This window comes from Parasteatoda tepidariorum, chromosome 3, assembly GCF_982258835.1.
Source record: "Parasteatoda tepidariorum strain Cologne lab strain chromosome 3, Ptep-v5.0, whole genome shotgun sequence".
In the NCBI taxonomy this organism is placed as follows: Eukaryota; Metazoa; Arthropoda; class Arachnida; order Araneae; family Theridiidae; genus Parasteatoda; species Parasteatoda tepidariorum.
In genome coordinates this window covers 53,221,503-53,245,808 of record NC_141757.1, presented here as the reverse complement: position 1 = coordinate 53,245,808, position 24,306 = coordinate 53,221,503, and the positions used below count along the sequence as shown (strand labels likewise).

Below are 24,306 nucleotides of genomic sequence, written 5' to 3'. Positions count from 1 at the left end.
GAAGACATGCCATCACAATTTTGATCCTCTGCGAAGGGGATGGCACCTCCGCTTCGGTAGCTCGACGACCTGCTCGCGAAGTCGAGCACTTTACGGTAGCACAGTTTAACGAGGACCAATACCGCACACCCTCGGTCCCTACGCAGACTGATCCAAGTGGTCACCCACCCGCACACTGACCGCAGACAGTGATGTTTGACTTCGGTGAAATGTTGGGAACCATGTCTTAACGATCAGTCCACTGCGGGACTCATTATTTAAGTGAAGTCCTTATTAATATAACAGTAAAATTTTAATAAATCTTTACATTCTTTACGTCATATCGCCGTATTGCACATTTGATGTTTTCCGTTGATATTTTCTGAAACCTTGTTGACGTTTAAATTTTGTTTTTAAAGTTAAAGTTAATGTTTGTGGTAGTTACCATTATTCCATTAAAAATACTAGGATAATAGTGCTAACTGCAATTTTAACATTGCACACTGACTTTTCGCAAGTAATCGTCAATCTGTATTTGAAACGAAAACAATGGTGAGCTGAAATATATATTCTTATTTATTTATAAATTATTGTACTAATTAGATTTTTTTTTTAAATGTATGTGTTTTTCTCGAAATCAACCTATTTTAAAGCTTAAGAATTTTGTTATAATTCCCTAATTATTGGGTAGTAATTGTTGTATGACCAATGTCATGAATTGTTTCGATAAAATTAGGCTTCTACTTAAATAGATTGAAGTACATGTATTATATTTCATTATGCAATAAAATTTCCACTGAACTGAATCATTCAAGCTTTTTACAAGCTTAAAGGCTATAATTAACCTAGAAATAATTTACAATTGAGGTTTATACTTTCCTCACATTAACTTCTACAACCCCGAGATACTAGCATTCTTTTCTACTTGTTTTTAGGGAAAGAATATTTATTTATTGGTTTTTAAAGGCAATAAAATATATATAATTTTTGTGTTTTACTTCGGGCATATTTTTTTGTACGATTTGTTATGGATAGTGAGTTAATCATAGTGTAAGATAAATTCTTCAGTTTGAGCTGGGCGTAGAATAATCAAGTTTCTATCGGCTTTTGGTTATAAAACTTAATGTTTAGTTAGAATTAGGCAATTTTCAAAGTTACCTGGGGGAGATTTCCGTATCCTGATCTGTAGCAGAATAATTGCTAAGTCTTGGCAGCTTCCGGGCAGCGGCCCGCGAAAAACTAAAAAAAAACATCACAGAAAGGGACCAACTCGAACTGTATAACTCGTAGCCACCCTCGGACAAAGGGGATATTTCGGTAGCGTGATCTGTCGCGCCAACTACAATTGCCAAGGTGCCAAATATTTTAAACTTGCAAATTTAAAAAAAAAAACAAACTTGTAGATGTTTGCCCCGGTGGTGGCTATGAGTTATACCTTTCGAGTTGGTTCCTTTCTGTGATTTTTTTTTTAGTTTCTCGCAGGCCGCTGCCCGGAAGTTTCCAAGATTTGTCGATTATTCTGCCACAGATCACGATACGGAAATCTCCCCAGAATGAAGTTGTGCATAACTTACCATGTTTTTTTCATCTTTAAAAGGCAGAGCCTTTTTTTTTTTAAAAAAATTAAGCTACATTAAGTAATGTCTTCATACAAATTAATACTCTAAACGAGGCTGTTTTCATTCGATAAATGATTAATTGATAGTCCTGAAACAGTATAGTGAGGAGACATTTAACTTTTTCTTAACATTATTTGAAGATTTAGAAATTGATAACAATACAATTCACAAAAACATAATAATAGTGGTGTTTCTCACCTAAATGTTTCTCCTGAGCAATTGAAATTTTTATTAAATTATTGGCCTGATTATTTATTTTTAATTACTTTCTTAGTGTTTCTAGTTTCTGTATTATGTTCTGAAGTTTTTTCGTTCTTTCTTTTTGCAGATTTAGAACTTAAAAATCTCACTTATAATTTCTCTCGCTTGAAATTATAAAAATATAAATTCGTTCAGGCTTATGTTTGTTAAATAAATTGAAAAAAAGCTCAAATGCAATTTATCAATTACATATTAGCTTTTTGATCTATGTGTTCATATTTACAGAAATTAGCCGTTCAACTCTTAAGTTCTTTTGTAGAATGACACCTTATATTTGGGTAATGCTCTTTAGCATACAAAAGTTATTATTGAAAAACGGAACTAATGTTTTCATGTTAATGTGTATAATTTACCTAAAATGGTTAGTTGATTATGTATTTTTTCCCCATATTTAGGGTCAAAGTCAATCATCTGGTGGCCCTGGGGGCAGTGGAAGTGGAGGAGATAAGAAAGATGATAAAGTATGATTTAAAAAAAAATTAAATATGATTAGTTACAAATATTTATCCTTTTACTTCTATTAATTTGAACAATTATCTTTTTTGTATTATGTAACTTGCTATACATATTTTTAATTAATATCACCCATGTAAAGTAATTTTGATATTCTTTCTTTTTATTTGTCGAATAAATTGATTGAGAAATTTCATTACCAATATAATAAAATATCGTAGTTAATCATGTGGTAAATTAAAATGATTGTAGATTCCCTCTTAATCACTTTGCTATGGCTGTAAGATGTTAATTTCTATTATGTTTAAAAATTGAGAATTCACAAGGACTTATTATGCATTCTTTTTGATGATATGTTATTGAACTCCCTTATCTTTTTGTTAGGTTTTTAACTTTAAATTTACACATTCAAATATTTGTCTATTATATGAACTTACCCATAATGGAAGAATTCAAAGATGAAGAGAAATCTATTTTAATAACGCATTTATAATTGGTAAATAAATTCCACAGCTTATAGAAGTAATAATAAATAAATTTAGACATGATTACTGCAAAAAATTACTTAATAAGCATGCCAATTAAGTAAAAATTGACAAAAATATAAAGTTTCTGGGATCTGGAGCCAATTTTTAAGTTATCAACTGTTATATTCCTTCGCTTTCGTTCCTTTTTTTGTTTCTTTTTTTAAATGAAAAATAAGAAATAATAATACTGTAAATGACAAATTGATGTTTCTACAATTAATTGCAATTTATACAGGGTGATTCTAAAAAGATGGGCAAAATTTAGGGAACTGATAGTACACACCCAAGCAAACAATTTTTATAAAAGAATGCATGGGCAAAAACAAAATGCGAAAACGCTAGAGGGCGTCAAAGTTTATGTTCTTATATGAGGCAAAAATACACAAAGAACGATGAAGTTAAGTTATAAAAGCAAATTTAATGGCATGTGATTACAATAAGTGTTCAAAACAGTGGCCGGCAGCGGCTATGCACGCAGTACAACGGCGAAGAAAAGATAGGCGAACATTCTGAAACACGCCAGGCATATCATGAACTTTCCCTGCAGCGGCCGAAAGCTTGGGGACAAGTAACCCAGCGCAGTAACTTGCAACAGGAATGGAGCTTTCACGTTTGCGCCAAACAACTTTTCAAATGCGCGAGCACCTTTGCGTTTTGTTTTCGACTATGCATTCTTTGATAAAAATTGTTTGCTTGTGTGTGTACTATCACTTCCTAAAATTTTGCCCATCTTTTTAGAATCACCCTCTATATATATTTTTAGTATTAAACTATGCCAAAAAGCAAAGTGCAATGCATGAAATTATTTCTTAAAAACTGGTTCTAGTATTTGACTTTAGTTAAAATTCATATTTTAATTAGATAGATATTTTACATATAGTTATTAAAAAAAAATTTTTTGGACCATTTTTTACTATTAAAAAAATATTAGTCTGCCCATAAGCAAGGTGAGAAAGCATTGGACAAGTGTTTCATACTATAGTTTTCATTGTTGTTTTCTTGCTTTCAATTACTATTTGTTTAATTATGTTATCATTCTAGAAAAAGAAGAAGTATGAACCTCCTGTACCGACCAGGGTTGGTAAGAAGAAGAAGAGACAAAAGGGACCAGAAGCAGCTAGTAAACTACCATTAGGTAAGGAATTGTTTTTATAAACTAGCTCATGATTATTTTATGACGCTGGAGGGAAAAAAGTATTGTATCATGGGTCATATTAGGATAAATTTGAGTCTATTTATAGAATGTGAGTTAAAATGGATTACTCCCAAAATATTTCTTTACAAAACATGTGCTCTTTTCAATATTTTCCTTTTTAGAAATGTATCTTTCACAAAACTCAGGGTTTCAAGTGCTGCATATATAGTGGGAAAAGATTAGACTAGTACATTACTGTGTAAACACGGTTTATTAACCTGAATTCACATCAAATTAGAGCGAAGCTGTTCTTTCGTAAAGGAGTCGACTTGCAAATATACTATTTTTCTCTTTCAATTTATTCTGAACGTAAATAAAAAATAACGGAAGACAAATTTTTTCCAAATCCACTGTAATAATATTTAAAAAAAAAAAAAATTATGTTGATTCTCCCTATAGCATTGTAGCCATTCGTCAAGAATAAATAAAGCAGCAAGAGTCCGTGTAATGAGCCATGTAATAAGCACATAAGATTATAAGAGTGTTATTTATTTCTCTTAGAGAAAAAATTCTGCTACTTAAAAAAAATTCAAATTCCAGTTTATTTATTCACTAATAAAATAAGATGTTTCTCATTTTCTATAACTTAGAAAAATACCTCCTTTTCAATAACAGAAAATCTGATAATTTCTGACAAACATAATTTTCAATATTATCGAAAATAGAATTGTAACAGAATCTTAATCTGCGGCCAAACACAATTTTTGTGAACCTGATAAGTGAAGAAAAACAGAATGTGAATTTTATGACATACGTATAAATATCAAATGGCAAAGCTATTTTTGATTATATAATGTTGATAAAAACTTCTTGTCGAGATGTATTAATTATAAATTAACCAGATCTTCCTGAATTTCTTTTTATATCTGGTTCCCTAAATGAATTTATTGCAACACAACTCTTACTTTTTCAAACTATCATTACCCAAATCACTCTCAGGATGTAGCTCGTATGCCTCAGGCAAAATCTGGAAAACTCAGGATATAAAAATTGGTTTTACTCATGTAAAATAAAAATGTTCCCTCAAAACAAAAGAATTTTTTTTTTTTTTGCAGAAATGTTTTTTATTTGAATTCTTTACATGCAAAATTTGTAGTTTTCCAACGCAAATGTAATAAAAGATCATTTCTGTTGAAGCAATTTTTTATTGGGAGAGAGTTTTTATTAAAACATAGTAAAACATTTATTTACTATAATGCTTGAATAATTTTCTTTAAGATGCAATTGTTACTTTAGAAGATTTTGATAAATTTTTCTAGAAGGGAAAATTTTTTGTTTTTTCCAAGGGTTGAGACAGTTAAACTGCCTTTTGTTTGAAATTTCTTAAAATGTTGGGAATTATTTTTTCTCTTAGAATTTGAGTCCTAAGTTTATGCATGTAAAAGTAAAAGGTGTATTGTTTGATGGAATCTGACTATGTTTAGTAATGATTTTTGATCTGTTCTAAGTGAGAACTCAATGGGAGCAATGATTTCAAAGAATTACCTAATTTCGAAGCGATTCATTCTTTTCTTAAATTGGTGAGGAAATATCAGAAAAATTACTATGCATTATTTCCGAATTCTGTTAAATATAAAATAAAATGTTAATTTATGAACTCAACTATGCTCAAAAATCTAAATTTACAAGCATTATGTTTCTATGAATATAAGATTATTTGCTGCAACCTGCTCCAAAAATCAAATTTATTTGCCTCAAAGTGATTATGCTGCTCTTTCATCACTGTGCATAAAAAAATATTTTATGATGCAATTGTCAGTTTGAGAATTTTGATTCATCTTTTTAACAATGAGAATTAAATTTTTTTAAGATCAGTGGGCAGTTAATCATTGTCTTTTGTTTAAAATTCTTTAAAATGCTAGAGAATTTATTTCAACTTAGAGTTTGATTCCTAAATTTATGAGTGTAAAGGTTTATCATAGTATAGTATCAATGCAATCCAATAATGTTTAGGGTTGATTTTGATCTGGTCTTTTAATTCTGGTCTGGTTTATTTGATCTTTTATTTTATTGATAAAATATAAATTTTATTGATATTTTTGTCCATCTATACCAGCTTCTTGTTTCTTTGAAGTCTCTTAGGTTGCAGTATGTATTATTTTTAAGAATTGTTTCTCCGGATAATTAGAAAAAATTAAGTAAATTTTTTCTTTAAAATAAAAGTAAGAACTCAACTGAAAAAATGATTTTAAAGAACTACCTGATTTCAAAGCAAGTTGTAATTTTCTTGATTTGAATTATAGTGGTGAAAAATTATCAGCAAATCTGAAGCAGTTGTAGAAAATCTGAATTTTAAGTTTATGAAGATAAGTTCTCTTTAAGAGTTAATGACTCATAGAATGCATATTTTATAAAACAATATGGGGAAGAGTGTTATGCACCTCTAAAAAAGTCATTTAATAGTCCCATGTTAAATGTGTTTTCACTTTGATATAGTTACTCCACATACCAGATGTCGCTTGAAGTTATTGAAGCTTGAACGCATTAAGGATTATTTACTTATGGAGGAAGAATTTCTGAGAAACCAGGAACGTTTGAAACCTCAAGAAGAAAAACATGAGGTATGAGTATAAAGGATGAAAATATTGATTTCTTTTAGGAATATGATATGATAAGTTTACAATTATTTTTTAAAAAGTTTGATTTATTTAAATTTGTGTTTATTGTTATTATTATTTTTTTGTTAATAGAGAATTTTCACACATTACTTTTTGACGCATGTTAATGTTAGTTCTTCTTTCATAAGGTTAATATTACTTTGGAAGTAAAATGCTTCTACCATACCATAGAAAATACAGCTTTTTTAATATTGTAAGAAATTTCTCCTACTTTATTAAAAACAAGGAATCTTGTTGATTAACTTTCTCTACTTGTTATATTATATTTTCATTTGTTATGTTTAAATTTTTTATTTAAAAATTCGGAGTTAATGTAATTAGATATTACAGTACAGTGGTCTTATACTTTTTTGTTTCATAACCTTATTACCTAAATGCCATAAGTATTTCTGTAAATTAAACAAGTGAAGATGTTTTTGTGAACCATTTTATTAAAATGGCTATGAATTAGATTTATTGATAAAGATCTATACTATCATATTTTACAGAACTGTATACCTTTTTATTCTAATCCTGCAAAAAGAAAAGAAATATCTAATTTGAAATTAATTATGTATATTATTAATATCATATATTAATGCTTTCTTGGAATTCAGCTGAAATTTTAATTGCATATAAGTCAGAGTTGAGCTCTCAGGAAAGTTATAACTCAACATTTCAAATACTGACACCACAGCTTCAGTTATTGGGCCATAATTCTTGCTTGCATGCATACATTGTTTCTTTTATAGTCATATATAAACAATTTAAATACTACTAACCTAAAATATACTTAAATATTATCTTTTTTTGTTTTGTTTGTTTATTTGTAGTAATTTTCATTAAGTATTACCTTAGTTATTTAAAAATACAGATATTGTAAAAAAAATTTACTGTGATTTGTGGAAAAGTGTAAATGTTATGAAAGGGAATTTACAAAAAGTTTCTCGTTTTTCAAATTATCATTGAGGCATTCAATTTAATCTGCATAACCTGTAGACAATCAAACTTTAACTAATAGCTGAAAAAAAAGTTTTCATATCAATTTTTCTATATTTATTAAAATAAAACAGAAATTTAGAATTGGAAATGACCTTAAGGAAATAAATCTTTGATGATGTAGTTGTTGAGTCTACATCAAGTTGTATGATAATGTCATAAGTATGACTTTTCAGCTGTTTTTATAATTTTAAGCAATAAGTTGCCTATTTCATATATAGTAGAGTCTAGATTATAATTAATGTAGACCCAGACTTATTCATTTTAAGCAAAAATTTTAAATAAAACAAATAATTTAGATTTAAATGCATATTTTAAAAACACAAATTATTCATACCACATCCTAGATTCATATTGTCATTAAAGAGTTAGTTCTTAAAGTCAATTGTCTTTTTTTTAAGCTGTTTAGGCATTTCCCTGCTGTAATGTTTTGCTATTTTTTAAAAGTAACAGGGTTACTGTTGTTACTTCTTCCTGTTTGATATATTCAATAACTGATTGCTTTTAGTCCATCTGTATGGGAGATTCGTATAAGTCTATTTTCATCAGTACTATCTTCATCATCATTGCTAGATTCATTTTCTTTATTGATGATTATAAGAATCAGGATCATCATTGATGATCCTGATCCTTATAAGGGTGATGTTGGATATTGTGTTCATTGGTGTTTGGGGACTAAATTGTATTTTTTTTTTTTTTTTTTTTAGTAGTTATGAAAATAGAGAATGTAAAACCAAAAAAATCCTTTAAAATTTAAGTTTCATAATTGACCACCTTTTTTCAAAAAAAAAAAAAAAAAAAAAAAAAAAACATTTGTAAAATATGATACACTGGTTGGAATCGTGACAGCTGAAATGTCAAGCAACTACTTTATTTACTAACTTCTATAAATTATTTGTGAGTAATGCACAATTGTGGATTGTTATATTTTTATTGTAAATTATGTTTATTATTATGAAATCCTTTAAGACGCTGCTTATCAAACTTTAATATTATAACTATTCTTATCTTAGTATTTTATTATTAACATTAGGAAGAAAGATCTAAAGTTGATGATTTGCGAGGAACACCGATGTCTGTTGGAACATTGGAAGAGATAATTGATGATAATCATGCAATTGTATCTACTTCAGTTGGCAGTGAACATTATGTTAGCATATTATCTTTTGTTGACAAAGATCAATTGGAGCCTGGCTGCTCGGTTTTGCTGAATCACAAAGTAAAATAACAGTTTTTATGTTAAAAAAGTTTTTGTAGAATTTAAATTTAGTGTTTTGCTCATCTTGTTGAGTATTGGCATATTTTTAGGTGAAATTAATTTTGGCATAATTTTTGGTTGTTAAAAAGAGAGATTGGGTTTAACATACAAAAACTTGTTGATTTTAAACTTTTTTATTTTGTTTTAGAAATTTTTTATAGAGAGGCCAATTGTCCAATAAACAAACAAAACCTGAAATTCCATGAGAAATTCAGAATAAGTTTTTGCTTATTTTTCATCTGAGTATTTAGATCGGCTTAGTCACAGAGTCACTTACATCGGCAGATTCAATATTTTCTGGTGGGGTAGCTATGAGCTGGTGATTCTTGTGTTTTTCCTTATTGAAAACTGTGGCATTTGGAACGCAGTTTTCAGTTGCACCCACCTCTGTATATCCCACTTCAGTCTCTGTTCTGTAATAACTCCCATTTTCAAAGGGGCCAGAAATTAAAATTTCATAGTCAGAAATACTGTCTTATGGTTGAGTTATAAAAATTACAGTTTTTAAGAATTTTCATAATCTTTTCAAAATAAGCTTCCCTCCTAACTTCCCAGTGTTATAAAATTTTGGTGTTTGCCGCCAATATTGGAAATTTTTTATTTTTATGGTACGACCATACATAATATCATTAATATCAAGTATATTGAATTAGCATGTAAAAACACCTTGAAATTGTGCTAATTTGAATTTTATTAATGTTTTATTGTTATTTTAATTCAGATTACAGATAGCTTATTTTGAAAGTTGGCACTTATGCATCTTGTAGCATTAAAACTAATAGAAAAGTACGTACTTAATTCCAAGTGCTCTGATTGAAATGAGTTGATTTCTCGTATAAAAAGTTTCTTTTTGAAATTTGACTGCTGCGTAATGTAATATCCTAAGAACAGATTCTTTTTTTTTACAAAATCAACACTAAAATTTAAGGTATCCCTAAAGTGCCCTGTGTTCTCCTACAGTTAGTTGAATGTTGGTTTATGTGCCTAAATTTTTGTACTTTAATTTTGTTCCAAAGCATGCTTTTTAACTTCATATTGGATCAAATGATTGTTCATCTATTCTATAAATAATTTTATTGCCCTCTAATTTTATTTAATTAATTTTATCTTTATTAACTAGATCTGTATGCTATTTTTTGCATTGTGTTATTTAATACTGATTCACACTTTTTGTCACTTAAATAAATTCAAACATGTCATAAAATTATTTACTTTATAGTGTAATCTAATTTGTATATAACAGCAATTTTTTTAAAATTTGTCATCTTACTTCTTTAATGAACAAAAAGAATAGACTTTAGCCTTCACCTATTTAAACTATTAATTAAATTTGTAATGCTAAATTTGTTAATTTTTTCTACTGCATGATGCTAGTTAATGAGTATGCAGAAAGTAGGAAGTCCATGAGGGAGAGCCAAGTATTTTAGTACAATGTCGTTAAAATAACAGAATTAATGACAGAAACCATTGAATTTGTAGGGCAGACCAACTGGTTTTTGAGGGTGGCTAGTATTTAAATAAAGTCAATTTACATTTAATACCAATAGTGCTATTCCATGTATTTTTAATACATATTTAAACTTTAGGTCCATGCTGTGGTTGGTGTATTATCAGATGACACTGATCCGATGGTTACTGTTATGAAATTAGAAAAAGCACCACAAGAAACATATGCAGATATTGGTGGTCTTGACCAGCAGATTCAAGAAATAAAGGTAAGATATTTTAATATGATATACCAAATTTATTTTTTCTTTGCTTTTCAAAGCAGTTGTTGATTAAGCAATAAAAATCAATGAGAAACTTTTGTGCTACCTTAATGTATTCTTTCATTTTAATATAGCCAATTTTGTTTTTTACAGGCTAAGCTCTTAAGTCATTAAAACCTATAATTGACTCAACTTACTTACTTATTCATATTAATATTTACAGAGATTTTTAAAAAGTTATTTTGCAACAAAACATAATCAAAGCATTTGCTTACTCAATAGTTGTGATTTTCAGTTCCTTAAAATATTTCTAATATTTAATGTACATGATATTATTTTTCATGAACATCAAAACTGATAACATTATGCCACTCTATTTTGTTATGAATTGATAGATATAATTTTAATTCAAAACTTCTTATAATCTGTGAAATAATTAAAATATTAAGAGATTTTTTAGGAGATAAAATTTTTGCAATGTGTGATGAAAAAAATATTTACCGGGCATGCCTTCTGGAGTCAACTTTAATGACCATAAAAAAAATTAAATAACAGTAAATCATAAATTTATTGTTTTTTAATAAAGAAACAAATATTCTTAGTTAAATAAAGAAGCAAACACAATGTGGGAAAATTAATGCATTGGCAACTTAGCACTACAAAAAAATACCAAAGTCTTACCATATTTATTTTGTGAGTTCTTTCATGGATTTTGTGCATGATTTCATGAATAAATGAATTGAAATTGAATTTTCTTTGGAGGCCATATTGCCTACACATAAAATCATTTACAAACAAGTAAAATAAGCAAAAAATAACAAAAAAAATTTTTATTAATTGAAAAGATTGTTTTGCATCTGTTGGGGAAAAAAGTCAAATTATTTAAAACACCTTCTTTAGAATTAATTTCCAACAATTCTATTAGTATTGCATTCATTTTTTAGTTGTATAGTTTATCATTAGTATTTATAAATATTCTCTTTTCTTTATTAATTAATAAGTTAGTTTTTACTATTTTTCTACGTATCATTATATCGATAAATATAGTATGTGTGTAATATGATGTGAATAACATTCGTTTTCTATATTCCTTAAATATCAATTAGAATTAATTAAAGTATTGTTTTTTTGTGTGTGTGTTTGTTTAACTGGTGTTTTTAATGTTTACAAGCATAATTTTTTTAAAACTGTTTATACATTTTTTAGGAATCTGTTGAGTTGCCCCTGACACATCCAGAATATTATGAAGAAATGGGAATTAAACCCCCTAAAGGTGTAATACTGTATGGACCTCCTGGCACAGGTGATTAAAATTGATTTTAAAAATTTACAATAATACTTAGATACTATAACGTTTGTATGTAGCGTTATTTTATTTTAAATAGTTTTCATGATTTTGTTTTAAAAATTAAAAAAAACAGTGGGTTGTGTTATAAATAATCCGTTTTGATTGTTAATAAAGCTTAATATTTATCGAAAATTTATTCTCAACATTTATTATCTTCCAAAACTGAATAATCAAATAGGGAAATAATCTTACTTTTTTTTTCTCTTCCTTCTGGTTATGAAAATATCAGAATGTTTGAGAATGCAAAAAAATGAGTACAAAAAATGAAAACAAAAGAGTCCATTTTCATCTTTTATTTTCACTTTTTTTTTTTTACTTTAACACTTTTAAAATAGGCAATTAAGCAAAAAAAATTTAATGATAAAAACTAGTATGTTTTATACTTTTTTTACTACATATTTTACCACACTATTTTTATCCAGAAGATTATTTAAAACATTTGATTGTGACAGAATAATATCACCTGTGCGCAGTAAATTTAAGACATGCAGTTTACTTTTTAAATGTATTTACTGATCTCTAACCACTCTTTATTCACTTTACTGTCTTTTGCGACGTATATATTTATCAGATCAAACGAGAATTTTTTTAATATTTATTAACGAGACCTTCCGAAAAGTACTAAAATAGTCTCTTCAAAATAACACCCCTAACAAATTCATCCCCTCCGTAGAGGATCAAAATTGTGATGGCATGTCTTCGGATCATCCTCCGGGATGTTTCCCAGACCGTCGCCAATAGCCCATTGTGCAGCTCTAGTGCGACGTAAATTAACAACAACAACATCAAAATAACACATAATAAAATAAGTTCAAACAGAAAAAGGTTATTATAAAATTCAAAATTCGATTATATCGTTTTATTATAAAGTAAATTTTATGCAACAAGTAGAAAGAATATTAAAGCATGTATTTTCACACATTTCTTTTTCAGCTCAAAATTTTTTTCATATGTGTTATAATTTAACAATGTTCTGATTATCATATTAATGATTATTGATCTATCTGAAGCTTAAAATAAATTGCCAAGAACTATGCTATGAACATAAGTTAACTTTGTATTGTATATGTGTATTATTAAGAATTATATCAAAATAAATAGTTTAAAAAGTTATAAAATCTGTTTTTTCTTCCTTCAAACAGCAGTGTGTGTTTCAGTTTTTATGCTAACAAAGGTTTCAACCGATTCATTTAAAATAAACTTTATTTTTTCATAGGTAAGACATTACTTGCCAAAGCCGTTGCCAATCAAACTTCTGCCACATTTTTAAGAGTTGTAGGATCTGAGTTAATCCAGAAATACTTGGTAAGTATTTTTCCTCTTCTTTTCTCTTTGTGTGTACTGTAGAGCCTAAATACCGGAATTGTTCTTTATCAACGTCCAAGGGTCGTCTACTACCAAAAAGCAGTCCATGTTGGCAAAAGATAAAAGTTCAGGTGCTTGTGAGTAAATGGGTAATGGATTTATGATGTAAATGGAAGCCCCCAATAGTTGGTTTCCTCTACATCTATATGCAGTAGAAATTCTTGTCCCCCTGCTTGGTCAAAACAGACATGGCCTGTCTTACAGATTTGCTTATGTAATTTATTATGATTATTTTGCAATTATAAGGCGATAGTATAAATTTGATTTCAATGGAGTCAATCATTGCAGTTTTCCTTTCTGAATTAAGCTAATAAAGCTAAATGTGGAACGTGATGTTTTCTAATTTGTCATTCATTGACAAAGTGACAGAAAGATGCAGCATTTAATATTTAAATGCCTTTCCATAAAGATTTTAAAACTACCTTAGATAGTTTTTTAGTTATATAATTATACAGTAGATAATCAATATAGTGGCAGCAGCAAAATAGTTGTCGTATTGCAAAAGGAATTGATCAGAATAAAGCAAATGAAGAACTTGAATGGCAATTTTTTGAAATTGATATCTGTAATTTTGGTCACAAAATTGTGGAATATAGATTTTAATTGCTTTGCCATTTTCATACTTGGTAAAAAAAGTGTCTCATCACAGTTGACTATCTCTTAACATCACTGACCACAAATATTTGTAATTAAGTCTAATAAATTGATGCCAAACATCGAACATATATTATTAAATCAAAAGCATCAGGTTCATATCTTTCACTATCAGCATTTATTTTTTGCTTAGTTATTTTATTACAGGCTGTTATTTTGCTTAGTTATTTATAATTTTGGCACAGGCTAAATTTTATTTGGTGAATTTTAATTAGAATCCATAATAATTGCAATAACGTTTTTTTTTTTTTAATGTTTATTACAATATGGTTAAAAGTATTTTCTTGTGAGTAACACTTTACCATCTGTCAAAAACAGATTTGAAGTTGATGAATTATTAAAACTTTAATATTAGGTATGCAAGAGTTCGCTCTAAACTGTAAAGTGTGGCAAGTGTTCCACAAAACAAAATGTTTGGGGTTCCAGAGACTTATTTTTCTTTTTATTTATTTATTTTGAGTGTTTCTAATGATTTTGCCTACCAATTACAGTAAATTAATGATTGTTAACATTTACATCTCCTTTGTTTGATTGTTTAAAAAAATCTCATTTTTATGCACAATGAATCTTATTATTTAAAACCTTTAATTATATCTATTTAAGTTTACATAAGATTTTTTTATCACCTTTAGTTACATTATAAACAAATTCACATGTTTTGTAAATGTTTCTTTCAGGGTGACGGTCCAAAGCTTGTTCGAGAATTATTTAGAGTTGCAGAAGAACATGCTCCCTCTATTGTGTTCATTGATGAAATTGACGCTGTTGGTACTAAAAGGTAATTTTATTTTTCTGTGAGACTTTTTTTAAAAAATCTAATTCTGAATTCACATTATTTATGAATTTCTCATATTATAAATTTGTTAAATCAATGAGCCCTTTAATTTATGTTATCAATGTAAAAAATTGTAAACAAAAGTGAGGTAGAAAATGTTACATTGTACTGAATTGGATACTTTCTGTAGTTTCTTTTTGTCTTAATGGTATTGGAAATAAAGTGAAAATTAAATACAGGATATCCGCGCACCTAGAAAGTCATGAATTTCAGTATTGAACAAAATTTGTCATGAAATGTCATGATTTTAACTATTTTTTAAAGAAAATCATGAAAAGTCATGGATTTAGGTTGCCGAAAAATCTAATTTTTAAAATGGAATTCGCCCCCTCCTCCCAATTTCATGGTGTTCCGAATATCTGAATTTGTAACAATTTTTTAAAGAAAATCATGAAAAGTCATGGATTTAGGTTGCCGAAAAATCTAATTTTTAAAATGGAATTCGCCCCCTCCTCCCAATTTCATGGTGTTCCGAATATCTGAATTTATAACAAAGTCCCCACTCTCAGTCTTATTTGATTAAAATATAAAATGTTTTTATCATGTTCTTTAAAAGTTATGGTGTTCTTTGAAAACATGAAAGAAAAAACATTTCTAGAGCGAATCATCTATTAAACTTCTGTGATTTCAGAATTTTTGTTATTATTTATTTTTATTTTATTTTATCAATTTAAGATTCTAGCTGAAGCAAGCCAGTTATTGGCGAATTTTTTTATTCCGTAATGAGAACAGAAGTATGAAATGAGAACAGAAAAATCAGGAGTATTTCTTTCCTTTCTGATGAACCAGAAAAGTATCTTAAGAATGTAATTCTGCAGAAAAAAAGAAAGAAAAATTACTTGCTTTTGTATAATTTTCAGCTATTTTATTGTTTCAACTTTTTCTTTACTCTGTTTTTAAAATTTAAAATCTATAAATATGAAGATGCAGAGTATAACAGTATTGGTTATACCTATCATTTCAATGAATGTTATTATAATGCTTTTTTTAATTTATCGTTATGTTTTTGTCGGAGAAATTAGTAACTTTGTTAAGTCGTGAAAAATTCTTGGAATTAATCATGAAAAGTCATGAATTTGAAAATCAAAAATGTAGCACATACCCTGTAAATAATGCTTTTAGCTGATGTCAAACTTTTCAAAGCTGTTAAAAATTGTTTACAGTCATAACTGTGTGTTCGCCCATTTTCAAACAAGTATTGTTAAAAAATGCAAAACTAAAATTAATGATCAGATTAGACATATGTTCCTCAAAAATTTCATTCATGGTATAACATGTAGATTTTTAGGTTTGATTTTTTTAAAATCTTTTTTTTTATTTTTAGATATGATTCAAACTCTGGTGGTGAAAGAGAAATTCAGCGAACAATGTTAGAATTGTTGAATCAGTTGGATGGTTTTGATTCAAGGGGTGATGTAAAGGTATATTTGCTTCTAATTTTTCTTTTAAGTTCATCTCAAAAAGTCTTAAAATTGTAACATTCAGCATTTTAAAACAAATTTAATAATTACGAGATTAAAGAGTGCAAAATTTGTATAAACATATCCACAGGTCAGTAGAGTGCCATTTGTCAGAACAATATTTAATCCAGTTTGTTCAATAAATCTAATTGATCCAGAACCTTCGTTTGTTTAAAAATTACAAACTATATTTTTATTTAACTATTAAATGCGTTTTATGGGAAATCTTTTGATTTAATACATTTATTGAATATACCTTACTTTTAATTAAACTTAACCTATGAAATCGTTCTGTTCATACACTAGATGTTTACATCTTTTTACTGAAATATTTTCAGTTGATTTAGTTTGTTTTGTAAATAAAGCTATTTATCTGCAAAATTCTATTATGTGCTTTTGTTTCAAAATATTTATTTGAATTATTAGCTATCAGCTAGAATTTATCTTATCTTTAGAATTTTTTACACTAATTTTTCATTTTTTTTATTTATTAAAGGTTTTTATTTTTTTGCAAAGGTGCTGTGTGAATATTGTTAGCATGCTTTGAAGTTGGTATGATTGTTTTGTTTAAATGTCATGTAAATCTAGAATATTGTTACAGATATACACTGTAATGCAGAGCATGGAAATCCCACTCAAGATAATTTCATTATGATGATTATCAACTAAGACCATGGTTTCTAATTTAATACTCAGTATTGGCTGGCACAGAATGTGGCAGATAACCTCATCCATTTGCAATAAGGAATCAAAAGTTAATCATTTTGGAAAAAAATTGAGTATTGGACTCATTGATGCACAATCTAATTAAAACATACAACTTAATAAAGAATGTTTGTTTAAAATTATGTAAATATACAATAAGATATAACTGTTACCTCAAACCGAGTGTGGTGGATAGAAACAACAAATATCAATATGGTGTCAAAAACTAATTGATAGAAATGATGATTGTGTGACTTATAATCTAATAAAAATATTTAACTTAATGAAAGTGTAATTTAAAGTTAAACGTTAAAGATTAAAATATAGGTGTTTAAAAACACTGCACAATATTGAAAGAAAATAATATGAATAAAGGGAGTTTACAAAACCACGCTAATGCCATATTTATCACCAAAAGAGTGAAATTCTAAATTCTATTTAATATTTTTTATAATAATTTTTCAACTTGAGTAGCATGCATATATGTATATTACATTAAATTGCTTATTAATTCTTATCAATTTTTAAATAATAAGTTCAAAAAAGTCACATTGTTTTCATTCTTTAATAAAAAATCTCTTTTCTGTGTTCTGTAATAGTTAAAATCTAAATATTGTATTAATATTTTCTACATATTAAATGAATTATGAACTAAATGTATGTTCAATTTTATTCATAGGTTGTGATGGCAACTAATCGAATAGAAACCCTTGATCCTGCTCTTATCAGGCCTGGCCGTATTGATAGAAAAATTGAATTCCCTTTGCCAGATGAGAAGACTAAAAGAAGGATTTTCCTCATTCACACTGCCCGAATGACATTAGCAGAGGATGTAAATATTGATGATTTAGTTATGGCAAAAGATGATTTGTCTGGAGCAGATATTAAGGTAAGCTTAGTTGTCAAGAGGTCCTTTCTCTACCAACCATACTCAACTTAATCCTCTTTGTTTAATTTTCACAAATAAATTGAGGATGGATATTAGGCAGTATCTTTTGATACATCTAAAATACAAGACTACCTCCCACTCACAATTCGAAATAATAAAACATGCAATTACAGTGGAGCATCGTTTATACGACGATCACTTATACGACGTTTACATTTATACGACGTTTTAGTGTGGTCCCAAATCATTCCTATTCATTTTAATGTAAAAATATATCGTTTATACGACGCACAGAATCGGTTATACGTCGGTTTTTGGATTTTGTTCACGTTTATTTAATTTTTTATTTTTTCTTGTGTATTTTAAAAAAGGGTGGAATTTGCCAACATGAATGATACAGAAAAGGGTGACAACAAGAATTCTTGGATGACGACCGTAATTTTTACTAGATGACTGAAAAAACTTGACAATATTATGAAGAGGCAAAAGCATAAAATTTGCTATTTATCGACCTATGTCCAGCGTACCCATCGATACTAATTATTTTGGAAAATGTAAAAGCTCTCTTTTTTCTGCAAATTGCACAAGTGCGCTTCAGCCATTAGATTTGGCCGTGATTAGAAATTTAAATTGCGTCATGGAAAGTAGTAAGTTCAACTCGCTATTCAAAGCATTGTAGAGACCAATAGCAAGAAAATATAATTAAAGGTAACATGCATTCAAATTGCTCACTGCAATTTTTCTTCTTTGGTTATTTGTTTGTTTTGCTTTGTCTAATTTAAAAATGTATGTAAATCAACACGTTAAACATTAAAATTAACTGAAAACAGAGTTAGTTTCAGTTTTAGAAGTAAAAATCGATTATACGACGTTATCGTTTATACGACGTTTTTCGGTGGTCCCTTCGGCGTCGTATAAACGATGCTCCACTGTACTTGTTTTTAGATTTTGATAACCATCTTTGTTTTTATGCAATTAATGCCATCCAAGTTGATTTTCATTAGTTTAAACTGTAATAAAATTAGATTTTAAGAAATCTAAAAACTGTGAAATGCGTAGTTTTAAATTACTTACTTAAAACTACAAATTTTGTCATTTTATTGCTAAAAGTTTTGAGGAAAAATTGTTTATATTATTAATAAAAATGGTATAAATAGTTCAATTAGTTGTGATGGTACTGTGGAAATTTAAGCTGATTGCTGAAAAGTAAGGAAAATTTCTATTGGACTAGATTTTTCTCTGCACATAAACAAATATTTAATAAAAAGTAATAAGCTGGCAGATGATAATTGTATTTTTAAAAAAAATACATCTCATATACATATATATTTGTCCAATTGTCTTATTAATTTGTTAGTCAGTCGAATTTGTTCGTGTAAAATTAGTTTATTTTGTAACAAATTCATTTCTGTATTAACTCATAATTGAACATGTAAGTAAGATACTGCTTTTTGAAATGTACTAAAAAACAAAATGTGAAAAAGTTCACTAGATAAGACAAATCACAATAAAATCTTGTATGTAATGAAAATGATTGCATTTGTTAAAAAAAATAAATTATTTTCTTGTTATAGGCTATTTGTACAGAAGCTGGGTTGATGGCTCTGAGAGAGAGGCGTATGAAAGTAACTAATGAAGACTTCAGAAAATCTAAAGAGAATGTTCTGTATCGTAAAAAAGAAGGAACTCCCGAGGGCTTATATTTATAAATTTTGTAGGATTTCTCTTCACTTGTTTTTTTTTTTATAACTTCCATTATTGAAATAAATTCATTGACTGTCTTTTTTTTTAGCCTTTTTGTGATTCATAAGCTTACAAATCATGTTGAATTTTCAATATTTAGAGTAACACTGTCAACTAAGAATTGAATGAAACCTGTAATTGAATGACTAATTAATCATCATTAGCTAAAAGTGTTCTAAGAATGCTTTTTTTATGGTTTAAAATACACTTAATCAAACATAAGTTTTTTTCGATTAAGAAGTTATTTTTTTCATTTGACAAAAGAAAAACTCCATACAAAGATAACAAATAAACAAGTACTGAACAAAATTAATTTAATCATAATTGCCGACTGATGGATTTTTTTTTTTACTATGTCTTGTGCCGAATATATACCTACAAACCATTAGTGGTTAAAATTGAGAACGACTGTTTTAACTGAAAAATTAAGAGTAATATGAGAATAAAGTCGAGAACAACTTTTTTTTGTGAAAAAAAGACATGCATTCAATTCAAACGTTTAACATATTAATAACTTTTGATCTAATGGTTAGATTATTTTGTACTAAGATGTAATCCTAATGGTTTAAAAAGATAACTTTAAAAATAATAATTAATCAGTGCAGGAACTAAAACATAGGCAAAAACATATATTTTCTTTGAATAAACATAGATGAGTAAGTTAACATTTATGCATTATTTTTTCTACCACTGTCGGCATATTGGCAACCACTGAACGTTCTTTGGGTAATAATGCTGCTCATTGGCAGCATCCCTGAAGCATTTTTTGTATACTGGGTAGTAGATTTCTTATAGTAAACTCATTCTTTCATTGCGATTGCAAAACAGATATTAATTTATTTTGAGGCTAGTACTAAGGTTGCTACCAAATATGTATGTATTTGTAATGTCTCTTTTGAAACCATTTCTAAGCAAAGGTCATACTTTTTACTTGGACAACTAGATTTCCAATCCCTCATTGTTTATCTTACTCCAGGAAAAAGGTATGAATGCTTGTGGCATTATGCAAAGTTGACGAAAAGCTCTGTATAGGTGAAACATAAGTTAACTGAAAGGTATAAGTGATAATTTGAGAAAAGAGCAGTATTCCACGAGTCGGATGGAAAAGAATTTTATATGCTTTTCACTATCCCAATTTCAGAAGTGCCTAATATAAAATCAAGAAAAAAATGAATTTATTTTAAAGCCAAAATGCATAAAAGGCTATAACTCTTATGGGTACAATTAATTAATCTGACATGGTGATAAGTACTATCAATGCAACTTTCAAAATTTAAAGTGGTTATAGCAGATATTTTATCTGCTTTAATGACACACCACAAAAGAAAAATTTCAATGTTGAAATTTCAGGTGAAGGAAACATTACAAGAATTGTGAATTTCATCAGTAATCGGGCAGTAATTATCCCATAATGACCACATGTAGACAATTTTCTTCGATATACCATTCATGTTGTGTAGCATTTTTAAAAAGTGCCTTTTTTTTAAAGCTTTTTTCATAAGATGTTGGTAAAAAATGATTTTCAAATGTAACATTTTTCATTTGGTACTAATTACTGTTCTCTACAAAATTATTGGAATTTTTTCTGCTCATGCACAGTATGAAAGTATTACTTTAAATGCTAGTATCCTGTTTTCAATTTTTAGCTAATTTTTTCAAATTTTATTGAATATTTTTAAAGTTATGGCAAAAACACCTAAGATTTAAAAAAAAAAGGTAGTTTTAATAAAAATCTCCATAAATATTTAAGCTAGGTTTACAAATTTTTATGCAATTATTGCATATAGTAACAAAAATAAATCTAGACAAGTTGATTGCTGTATTTTCTGTCAATCAGTGTCCAAAAACACTTTTTTTGCTTGCAATTTAGTGCCTGTCCATTTAACCTCTGAAAATTTTATACTTTATTGATAAGTATGACAAATCACATGACCCAAACACCTTTAAAGTTATAAAAAAAACTCTGAATGTTCTTTGAGAAATTTTTAAAAAAATGTTAAAGTGTGTCTTTAATTATAGTAGGGTAGGGTATATATGAAAAACTTAAAACAATTGATAATAAAATGCATAAGGGCACATACCTCGATTGTAATTATTTTATATAAAAAAAGTGCTTAAAAATATTTTTTCAGTGCTTCAAAAAGGCTTTAAAGGTGCCTATTTTAACTAAAACAAATTTTGGCTAAACAACCTGCCATTGGTGGGGGAAAAAAACCTAAAATGAAAAGCTTTATGTGTGCGACGAGCATATATGGCAACGTTACTTTTAAAAAGTAACGAGTAAAAGTACAAGTATTTTTTAAAAAAGTAACGAGTAAAAAGTTCTTATTTTAAAAAGTAACGAGTAAAAAGTACAAGTACTGAACAAAAAAAGTAACGATTTAAAAGTACATTTCTAGGAAACCGAAAATTCAAAGTAACCTAAAATTTTATTGAATAATATTCTTATGTTCTCTAATGTTTTTGCAAAATTGTTGTTATTTACTTAATTATTTTTAATTTTGAAAGCTATGAACATTAATTTATTTTTAAATTCGGAATATTATAATATAATTTTAAAATAAAATATAATTTTAATACAGTCAAACCCCGCTATAGTGAACATGGTTTATAGTGAACTCTCGGATATAGTGAACGAAATGTTCGGTCCCGTGCCTTGCTTTACCCGTATAATGTTATTTTTCGTGGATATAGTGAACCAGAAAAGTGATGAAGTTGAATATAATGAAATTTTTTCTGTCTTCGACTAATTATTTTCTTCATTTTCGAAATTTCTACTTCAAAATAAATACATATACCGATTTTTAAAACCATTTATAGGTAGCGATAAGCATTTTTTTCTTGTTTGCTTCTTTTATCTTGCTTTCCCATCCCTAAACAAATCAAGTAGATGTTTCCAACCCAGGCAGATGATGCACCTGTAAGGTGTCAGTGGGATCAATATGTATTTTTTGTCAGAGGAAATGAGTAATTATTCATTATTGGTCAAAGAGTTGGACACTACTAATATGTGCTGATAAGGCCCTCATTTCAACTCCTTTTTGCTCTCAGTGCAGTTAAAAAAAGCCTGCAAACAAGTGTCTCAAATTTAACTATGGCGAGCAGTAAACGTAATATGTTCTCCATTGATGATAAAATGGGCATAATCAGAAAAATTGAAAATGGATGTAATCAAGCTGATATTTGCAGGGAATATAAACTATCCAAATCTACAGTTTGTAACGTATGGAAAAATAGGCTATTAACAATTTCTGCTCATGAAAAAAATTTAAATGGCAGAAAAAAGTGGAGAAAAGCAGACCACAAGGATATTGAAGAAGCATTACTGAAGTGGTTCAGCATTCAAAGAAGCCGTAATCTTCCAGTATCTCGACAAATGTCGATGAATTTGCTAAGCGATTTTACGAGATTACTTTTATGTGCTCGAATGGCAGGTTAGACAAGTTTAAAAAGTTGACTAACAGAAATTCAGGAAAAATTATCTGAGAGTCGGGAAATGTTTCCATATCTGATGCTGAGGACTGCTCAACAGCTAAAGATTAAAATTTTTTTTTTGTACGCAGGGCGAAGAGCAATAAAAAATAACAAATTTTTTGCTACTACATAATATTTTTCAGTCATTTATTTGAATAACGTGTAATAAAAGGGAGGAATTTGGGAACCATTAGTTAAATTGCCCGCATAACGAATATAGTGAACTCTCGGTTATAGTGAACAAAAATTTCGTTCCCTTAAAGGTTCACTATAGCGACTTGACTGTATCTAACTTTTTATGGATTTGCATGAAAAAGAAATTTTATCTATTGATTTTAATTTTTAGTTTATCATTTTTATTTATTTAAATTACCATTGATTTAAAATTGTTTGACTCTATAGAAACGCGTTTTAAAAGCACAAACATAAACAAAGCAAACACGGGGTTTCAGATAGCTTTGTGATCTTTGAGCTAGCAAAAAATAATTGAATGTGCAGTATAAGTTGAAACAGAACAGTCTACAGTTTTATTTGTAACAATGGCTAATGCTGAAGTCATGCGAGAAAATCATTTTCCGAACATTTCTGCCTGACGGAATAATTAAAATTTGTAAACGAATTTTAGTATCAGCGGCTGAATTAATACCTACGAGTTTTCAAGAGTTAAAATAGTAATTATAATAGTTTTCTATAGCACAAATAGTTCTGAAGGATTTGACTGGGCGTTATTTGTACTGGGCGTTGTAAAATGTACTAGGTAAAAATGTATTTAGTAAAAAATGTGTTAAGTCATTAATGTATTATTAGTGAGTTCAAAAAGAAAATTAAAAAACTTAATAACAAAATCCAAAATTTTTTATTTACAATGTATTAAATAAATGCATAAAACTAAAAAATTAATTAAAATAACTTGCTAATTAATATTTTTATTCATTTTGCAAAATAATTGCATTTCGAAAGTGGTGTCACTGAGTCTGCTGCGAGAATTTCTCAGAACGTGCTTATCCACGCTGAATAAGCGCTCCACGGGAGGTCAAGGTATTTAAACACGAAGTTAGCTGTGAATGCATATATATTGCACATTAATTTTGTAAATTAAAAAAACATAATCATTTTTTTTTTAGAAAGCTTACCGAGTTTTAGAAAAAAGTAACGATTTTATTCGGCATTTCCGTTACAAATACTTGTACTTTTTCCCTAAAAAAGTAACGAAAGTACAAGTAAAAGTACTAAATT

The 24,306-nt window shown here is 28.1% G+C and overlaps 1 protein-coding gene across 1 annotated transcript; it reads left to right on the top strand.

Moving 5' to 3' along the window:
- Window positions 1-214: 214 nt before the first annotated feature.
- On the top strand, window positions 215-19,634 carry Rpt2 (26S proteasome regulatory subunit Rpt2). Its single transcript, XM_087159340.1, has 12 exons — window positions 215-531; window positions 2,255-2,320; window positions 3,881-3,974; window positions 6,471-6,595; window positions 8,664-8,849; window positions 10,475-10,603; window positions 11,804-11,900; window positions 13,162-13,250; window positions 14,642-14,742; window positions 16,124-16,220; window positions 17,644-17,853; window positions 19,428-19,634. The coding sequence occupies exons 1-12, from the start codon at window positions 529-531 to the stop codon at window positions 19,560-19,562; spliced, it is 1,332 nt and encodes a 443-aa protein (XP_087015466.1). The 5' UTR covers window positions 215-528; the 3' UTR covers window positions 19,563-19,634.
- Window positions 19,635-24,306: the final 4,672 nt, after the last annotated feature.